This window comes from Podarcis gaigeae, assembly GCF_964106915.1.
Source record: "Podarcis gaigeae genome assembly, chromosome: 16".
Lineage (NCBI taxonomy): Eukaryota > Metazoa > Chordata > Lepidosauria > Squamata > Lacertidae > Podarcis > Podarcis gaigeae.
Window position 1 is genome coordinate 4,901,376 of NC_139693.1, and position 8,815 is coordinate 4,910,190.

General features: G+C 45.7%; 1 protein-coding gene across 2 annotated transcripts; it reads right to left on the bottom strand.

The window, feature by feature from the left end:
- Nucleotides 1–1,937: 1,937 nt before the first annotated feature.
- On the bottom strand, nt 1,938–7,473 carry MRPS21 (mitochondrial ribosomal protein S21). 2 transcript variants are annotated; one of them, XM_083715432.1, is made up of 3 exons: nt 7,353–7,473; nt 5,639–5,800; nt 1,938–2,567 (listed from the first exon to the last, which is right to left on the bottom strand). In XM_083715432.1, the coding sequence occupies exons 2-3, from the start codon at nt 5,719–5,721 to the stop codon at nt 2,387–2,389; spliced, it is 264 nt and encodes an 87-aa protein (XP_083571558.1). In that variant the 5' UTR covers nt 5,722–5,800; nt 7,353–7,473; the 3' UTR covers nt 1,938–2,386. The 2 variants fall into 2 exon arrangements, with proteins under 2 accessions (XP_083571558.1, XP_083571559.1); XM_083715433.1 differs by lacking the exon at nt 7,353–7,473 and adding an exon at nt 6,202–7,338.
- Between the last annotated feature and the right edge of the window lie 1,342 nt (nt 7,474–8,815).

Sequence of the window (8,815 nt, forward strand, 5' to 3'; positions counted from 1 at the left end):
GCTAATAACAATAATATTTTTTTATTTGTATGCTGCCCATCTGACTGGGCTCCCAGCAGAATAGTAAAGCATCGAACATTAAAAACTTCCCTAAACAGGGCTGTCTTCTGATGTCTTCTGAAAGTCAGGTAGTTGCTGCACCATTCAGACATGCTGGAGTCAAATATATAGCACCACCTCTACAATCACATCCTAGGTGCTCTCTCCAGATCCAGCCCTGGCGCTCCTCTCCCCTAGAGTGCGGCATTAACCCATCCATTTTGCATCAATCTTTTTGTGCTTCTCACTGGTGGCTTCCCACTGAAAGCCCAACTCACTCCCTTCACAGGGGGAATGCCTAGGGAAGGGAAGGGGACATTTGACACACCAAAGGAGAGTCTTTAATGGTTTGTCCAAAATAGAACATGGCAGAAGATCTTATGTTAAACCAGGTGCACAGCCCACTAGTTCCCCATTTTGTGGATAAACATGTGGAGGCTTAATTGATAACTAAATTAACTCTTTCTTCTCTTTATATACAATTGCTGTTTCAAGCTGCATTGCACACTCCTTTGTTCCACAGTTTCCTCCTCCCTTTCTTCTGTATTCTTGTTTGCACCATCATTTTTACTGCATTCTGTATTTGCTTGTCTGTATCCCTTCTATTATGAAAAATGACCAAAAAAAATGGTTTTCTTTTTCTTTTTTTAAAAGTAGGCCACTGAACATTTCATGAGCAACTCATAGTTCAGTGGAAAACGACCTGTTCTGCATGAAGAGGATGCCAGGTTCACTTCTCAGCGTCTCCAGGTAGGGCTAGGAAAAAGACTCTTGTCTGAAACCTCCAAGAGTTGCTTCCAGAGCACACAATCTTCTGCTATCTAGATCAAAGCTCTGATTCTGCATAAGGTTGTGTGTGTGTGTGTGTGTGTGTGTGTGTGTGTATCTGCCGCATGGGGGGGGTGGGGGAGGTAAACAGACCATGACTTGCAAAAACCCTATAATGTAGTCCTGGCAATATCAGGTGGGAGGTGGGCCCAGGCCAAGAATGGCTAGCAAACTACTCTGCAGAATAAAAGGTAAAGGTACCCCTGCCCGTACGGGCCAGTCTTGACAGACTCTGGGGTTGTGCGCCCATCTCACTTAAGAGGCCAGGGGCCAGCGCTGTCCGGAGACACTTCCGGGTCACGTGGCCAGCGTGACATCGCTGCTCTGGCGAGCCAGAGCTGCACACGGAAACGCCGTTTACCTTCCCGCTGGTAAGCGGTCCCTATTTATCTACTTGCACCCGGAGGTGCTTTCGAACTGCTAGGTTGGCAGGCGCTGGGACCGAGCAGCGGGAGCGCACCCCGCCGCAGGGATTCGAACCGCCGACCTTTCGATCGGCAAGTCCTAGGCACTGAGGCTTTAACCCACAGGCTACTGTAATTATCCTGGAAGTGGCTAGAAAGGGACAGTTTAAAGCAACCTTGGAGTGCAGCCTACTTTTGCTAAGCGCTGTTATGCAACAACACCTTTGTGCAATAAATCAGGGGTGTTGAACAGTGTGGTGCAAGTTATCCACTTGTTCCCTGCCCCCAAACCCAGTCACTTGTAGACAGTATTACGCTAGATGGACCAAGAGTCAGGCTCAGCAGAAGGCAACTTCCTCTGTTCCACTTCCAACAATGGGGAAACCCAGGTAGATGGGCAGGGTATAAATATTAATATTATTAGTATTATTACTACTACTACTACTACTACTAATACTACAACATCCTCGCTTGCTGTACATCTTTCCTTTACATTTTCTCCACTTTGCCACGTTGAGTATTTCTTACTTTAGCCCTTATCCAGACAAGAGCACCTCAAAATTGCTTTAAAAACTGATTGTTTTATTGGCCTCTGAAAGAGAAGTCCATTAAAATGGCCAGGAAGCGGGACATAAGCCAAGTCAATAAGCAAAGCTACAATGAGAGTGTCTGTCAACTGTCGAGGGAGAACCCTCCTTTTATTTTTTTAAATGTTTACCCAAGAAAGCAAACATACCAGCATGTAGAGCTGTATGCAACCAAGTCTCTGCCTCATGTATTAGTTCTCCCAGCAAAGGGCCGATAACAACCCAAGTCAACACCTCCAAGCAAAACTGCTTCTGCTTGGGATGGTCTGCCCAGCGACTTTTGCTTAACACACAAGATATCAAACGGTAACACACTAGTGAAGTTTGTTGCTGACAAACAATATAGAATGTTGTTGTTGTTTTTTTAAAAAAGATAACATAAAAATATTTTCAAACCGAAAAAAATGGGGAGTCACTCTTTCAGAGATCCCACTGAAGTGGATGGGGGTGTTAGCTTTGCTCAGAAAAGTGATAAACAGCTCATCTCGGTTTTGCAGCAGTTACTATGCTTGGATGTGCCTTCCAAGCTCAGCAACCGAGCCAGGGGTCTGAGCGGTTCTTCCGCATGAGGAAGTTGATCTTTCGAGCCATTTCCGTGTTATAGATCCTCCGACACGTCTCGTACGCCTCCCGCTGCCTCTTGCGGCAGGGCTTCTCATAATACCGTTGGCGCTTGCTCCTGTCAATGATCCCGTCCATAGTTAGGACCCTGAGCAGAGAACAAAAAGAAGAACAGGGTCAAATTCTTGTCAGATGAGGCCAGAATCAGGATGGCAACCCACCATCTTCCTCTGTGCCAAATACAGAAAAGCTGATAGCTGCCAGCTGTATCCAACTCCCACTCTAAAAATACAGAACTAAAATAACCACCTCCTCCTCCTCCTTTTCTTTTTTTATGCTGAAGCAGTTTAGAGGAAATGCCATAAAAACACAAGGATCGTGCTGAAGACACACCTTTTCACCCCAGCCTTTGACACTTGAGATATGTATTTTTAGGACCCACCCTATCTCCGTGACTGTAATTTGTTTGAACAGCTTGTAGTGTTGAATTTTAAATTGTTGGATCCCACCCTGGGACCTGATGGTGAAGGGTGGGCGATAAACTGAATCTTTAGTCATCATCATCATCATGACTTGTAAAATATCTAAGCCACCAAAAATTCTCTAATATCAATTAGGGCTATCATAATTTTGCCAAAAGGACATCTTACTGCGGCAAGGGTCCCCCACATCCTGGTTCCAAACCTGAGATTCAGGCAAGGTGATCTAGGGACTCACAGGAAGGCTCTAAAATAAAATAAAAACAGCCCCCACCAAAAAAAGCTGGAGAGCCAATGCATTGCAATAGGCTGGTGGGTGGGAAGGAGAATTAGGAGATGAGACAGCAATTATGGAAAGCCATATACAGTACTGAAGACCTTTGTAGCTAACCGATCCTGAGAGGCTGACAAATGGAAGCTGGATAGTGGCTCAGAGAGAGCCCTCCAGATTCGAATCTCACTTAGCCATTGAGTCACAAAATCAGCTCTCTCTGCTTTGCAGGATGAGGATAATATCAGCCTATTTTACAGGGCTATAAGGTAGCTGAGACAAAGAGATTTGCCAATCATTGTAAGGACCCATGAGACCCCAAAAACTATTCAATGGCAACTCTCCCAGGCATGAATTGTAAGATGAAATCTGCAATTTATTTCTGCGCAACTGAAGCAGCAGCCCAGATAGCTTTAAAAACAAAACAAAACAAAAAATATAAATGCCAATTTTCTCTTTATGAGAGTTTAAAAACAATTCTGGCTTGCTCTGCCTCGTTTTGCATTCACATGGCCTGGGAGTGCCAGCCTGTCAGGGTTGGATGAAAAATAATCCTGAATGAGCTCCAAGCTCCGCCCACCAGCACCCGGCACCCAACGAGAGGGAGCTCGGTGGCCCCCTCCACCCAGCGGGCCAGCCAATCCCGAGGCCAGAGGTTTCTCAGAATGGGCTTATGCAACCTCGTGCACATCCTTGCTCCTAGTCTCATGGGCTGGGACTGTGAGGGAAGACACATGTTTGGCTAGCTGGCGACACAGGCATCTGAAGGGAACATGCAGAGGGCGCAGCAAAAAAGCTACACACACACACACACATCGGACCACAGCAACTGTACTTCTGGCTATTTTTAAACCCTTCAGTGGAAGCCTGAGAAAAATGCAGAGAGAGGCAGGCGAGCTATTGGAGGGGAAATTGCTTCCCCCGCAACCAGGAAGCAATTTGCTCTGACCCTGCAATTATCCCTGCTCTCTGAGGAAAGCTCCTTGATGCATCACAGGCATCAGGGAGGTCAGGAACGATTGTTTTCTCAGCCTGCCAAGACACTGCCGTGTCTGGAGTCCTTGCAACTTTCTGCCTTCTCCTTCCTGGCCCCACAATGCCATCGAAACTTCCAGCAGAATGTGGCAGGCACCCATCCCCAAGCAATTTGGATGTAAAGGCCTTTAGGTTTTATAGCCTATGCAATTCTGTCCATTGGACAATTTTGTTTTAGCAGCCAGCACATATATCATAACACAGGTATCTTCAACCTTTGAAGCTCAGGGTCCACTTTTAACCCAAACATGCATTTGGGGACTCGTTTCTTAATCTTTTACTAAATATTTGCATGGGTCAGGCCACAACGCAGTTGCAGGTCCACTAGTTGAAGACAGGTGTTGCAAAACATTCCTGCAGCCTCAAGCATCTAGTCCTTAGTACTTACCGAGCCCTCGCATTCTCTCCCTGTCTCACTCAACCCTCCTTGCATTTGCACGCAATCTAAGAACAGAGGAAGCTGCCCTTATGCAGTAAATCTCTCTCAAAACCAGGTAATATTTCATGGGAACAGGGCATAGCCCATCTCACCATCACAGACCCACAGCTGGTATCAGACACTAACCAAGAAGAAAAATGCTTTTGGGTTACCATGCCATGGGCACCCATTTTTGCTGAATGGTCACCCACCCTCCACATTATAAGCAGACATTGCAAGATACACACACACCAATAAAGTTCTGCAACCAAGTTAAGTACCACTTGAATCCTGTAAAGGCACACTTTGCAACTCAAAAGCCTAAACACTCATATAGCAGCAGGCACTGGTTCCGAAGAACAGAACTCAAGCTATTTGTATATATATTTTTAAAGCATACAGCCTGAGCCCATCATTTAAAAAGTTCCATTTATGATATCCAGCCAACAGAGGGCATGACAGCCACATGTTGACTAAAGCTTGCTTACAAGTCAGCATTACAAGTCACGACTCTCCCTTTCTCCTGACAAAGGTTGCATAAAACCACCTAACTTGACAACACAAGTCGCCTACGTGCTTTTGCCCTAGCAGTCACACATGGCTGCTCAAAATACAACCAGGAAATAAAAGCAAAAGCTACTCATTCAGCTCATAGAAACATTATGAAAATGACCCATGGATGGTTAAGTCCAGTCGAATTTGACTTTGGAGTGTGGCGCTCATCTCACTTTCAGGCTGAGGGAGCTGGCGTTTGTCCGCAGACAGTTTTCCGGGTCATGTGGCCAGCATGACTAAACCGCTTCTGGTGCAACAGAATACTGTGACGAGTGCCAAAGTGCATAGAAACACCATTTACCTTCCCAACACAGTGGTACCTATTCATCTACTCACTCTGGTATGCTTTCAAACTGCTAGGTTGCAGGAGCTGGAGCAAACAATGGGAGCTCACCCCATAGCATGGATTCAAAACATTGCAGCCAGTCCTGGGGCACAGCAAGTCCAAAGGATGTCTTTACCTGTTGAGGACTCGATAGGCAGCCTCCACATTGCCATTGGGCACCATCACTGTCCGAGCGACGAATTTCAAGTGATTGGCCATCTTAGGTGTAGCTGTTTCTAACTCCAGGAACTGGAGGCCATCGGCTTCTGGCCCAAATAAGAGAGTCTCCAAAAGATACCTTTAAAAAATAATAATAAAAGGACACCTCACAGCTTAACATAAATAAAATATATTGGGGGACTACTGTTAGTGCTAGATGCATAAGAAAGCCCTGGTTCAAATCTCTCTGACCCCCATCTGCAATATACATTTAAAGTTTTCATGCCACTTTTTTGACAGGCATTGCTTCCCTCAAAGAATCCTGGGAAATGGACTTTGTTGTGGGGGCTGAGAGTTGTTAGGAGACCACCACCATCCAGGTGTCTCTCTGCCTTCGGCCCCCCTTTTGTATTGTTTTTAAGCCTTCTTACAAATCTGGGGTTTCTTTGTATTGTTTTAAAAACTATCATAGCTGTTTTAATGACATGACTACGAATTGCTTCAAGACATACACGTAAAAGGCAATTCATGAATTCTTACCTAAAACAATAATAATTCTAAGTGTCTTCTGTGGGTACACAGGCCTTTGGCTTTTTATTATCTGCTGCCTCATTCAGTGGGTGGGATTTTTTAGTCCTGCCTTTAGAAAAATATGAATTTTCTCTGTTTTTATGCTGGTGTTAAATGCCTATGTTATTTATTTATTGCTGTAAGTAACTTTGAGAGCAATACATGTGATAAACAACAAAATTCAATAAATTATTATAATAATAAATGTAGCAAAGTAATCATTTCTCATTTGGCTGTCCAGTTGGCAGATCTCAAAGTAGATCCATGCAGAGTGCTGAAACCCCGGTCACCTTTTTTTAAAAAAAGAAAATACTGTCTTTCTCTGCTATTTTCTCAGTTCATGACCCAATTCTGAATTGTGAAAATCGGGATTATTATCCAATGCTAATTCCTACTCAGAGCAAACTCACTGAAGTTAAGAGACATGACTAATTTAGGTCCATTGATTCCAACAGGTCTACTCTAAGTAGAAATAAGCTGGAGACAACCCTCGGCTGTTTACCTTGCCCCTTCCAGGCTCTTTGGGACCACCTAAACAAATTTACCTGACTATAATAAACAAGATAAAATTATGTACGAAGGGGAGGATAATGAAGGGAGGCCCTTCACACACACCCCAATTTGGAGGAAACTGCAGAGGGATCTCCCCCTTTTTGGGGTGACCTTGGGCCAAGTCACTCATCCCTCAACCTAATCTACCTCACAGGGTCGCTGTGAGAAGGTAAAATGGGAAAAAGGAGGGGGGGTTATGAATTTTCCCCACCTCGACCTCCCTCGGAGGAAAAGGTGGGGAATGAAATAAATTTTATTTCAACAAATAAAATAAAACGGGGGGCGCCCGTCAACTGCAAATAACAAAAACTAAGGGCAGCCCCCCTCTCCCCCTCAATGGGGAGGGTTAACCCCCCCAAAAAACCCAATAATTTCCACGACGACAGGGAGAGGGACGCTATCCTCCGAAGGAACCGCTACATTGTTATTTTTCAGCCCGCCTCCCGCGCTTCCTCCCGGGGCAGCAGCTCCTAATAGAGGCCGGGGATGCGCGCGGCCTATGGCGGACCCGAAGGGAAGCAGGGCCAAGAGGCGCTTCCTCGCGCGCCCCCACCAAGGACCACACTCACCCGCTGCTGGAGTCAGGACGGAGCCGCAAACCGGAACCGGAAACGCGTGTTTCTTCCCGGTTCTCCGGCCTGCGGCCTAGTCCTGGTAACCATGGCAACGGGAAGGCCTGCGGGGAGAGGAAACTCCTGCGCTAAAGTTATCCTCTCCCGTTATCACCGAATAGGGACGGCCTCCTTACTGCTATTTTCGGTTTCCCCCCAATCAAATAATAATAACAACAACAACAACAATAATAGTGGTGGTGGTTGTTTTTGTTGTTGTTTTTCAAAAAAAATTTAATTGGTTTTCACAACATTATAAACAAACACATAAGACAAACAAACATAAATCATAGCCTTATTGAAAATTACACTTGTTAACATTCTTAAGTGACTTCCTCGCTTCCCCTTGGTTGAATTTCATTGCATGTCCTTTTAACGGTTTTCCAAATCACAGTTCTTATAAAATTTAACTTTAACATTAACATCCCTAGATCTTCCCATTATAAAATTAAACATATTAATTTGACACTTAACATAAATAAATCCTGAGCCAATTAAGTATCTGCAAGCTGTTTTCAGTTCATTTAACTTAACATATTTAACTAAGTAATCATTAAATTTAATCCGCTCTTCCTGATACTCCTCCTCCTTCTGGTCGCGGACTCTTCCGGTTAGGTCGGCTAGCTCCGAAAAATCCATCATCTTAATCTGCCATTGTTGTTGTTGTATTTATTTATTCCTTCCTCCCTTCCACGCCCATCTGGCTGGGTTTCTCCAGTAACTGGGCGGTTTCCAGCAAAATATTAAAATACAAAAATTCATCAAATATTAAAAGCTTTAGACTAGTAGTCTAAACATTTAAAAGGCCGTATTGGAAATCACCATCCTTACCCTACCTAAGAACATTGCATGACAAATACAGTGGTGCCTCGCAAGACGAAATTAATTCGTTCCGCAAGTCTTTTCGTCTTGCGAGTTTTTCATCTTGCGAAGCACGGTTTCCCATAGGAATGCATTGAAAATCAATCAATGCGTTCCTATGGAAACCGCCTTCAGACCAGGTCCAGGGACAGTCTGTCCCCCGACCTCTTCTGAAGGCCGGCGGGGGGCGAAAGTCTTTGCTTCCCCCCCGCCTGCCTTCCCGGGACAGCGGAGACTTCTCCGCTGTCCCGGGGCGATCTTAAAATGCTGGCAGGCGGCAGCGAAGCCTTCGCTGCCGTCCCCCAGCATTTTAAAAGCCCTTGGGACAGCGGAGGACTTCTCCACTGTCCGGGGCGATCTTAAAATGCTGGCGGGCGGCAGCGCTGCCGCCCGCCAGCATTTTAAAATCGCCCCGGGACAGCGGAGGAATTCTGCGCTGTCCCGGGGCGATTTAAAAGCCCCCGGGAAGGCAGGCAGGGGGGACAAAGACTTTTGCCCCCCGCCCGCCTTCAGAAGAGGTCCTGGACTTTGTCCCCCCTGCCTGCCTTCCCGGGAGAGCG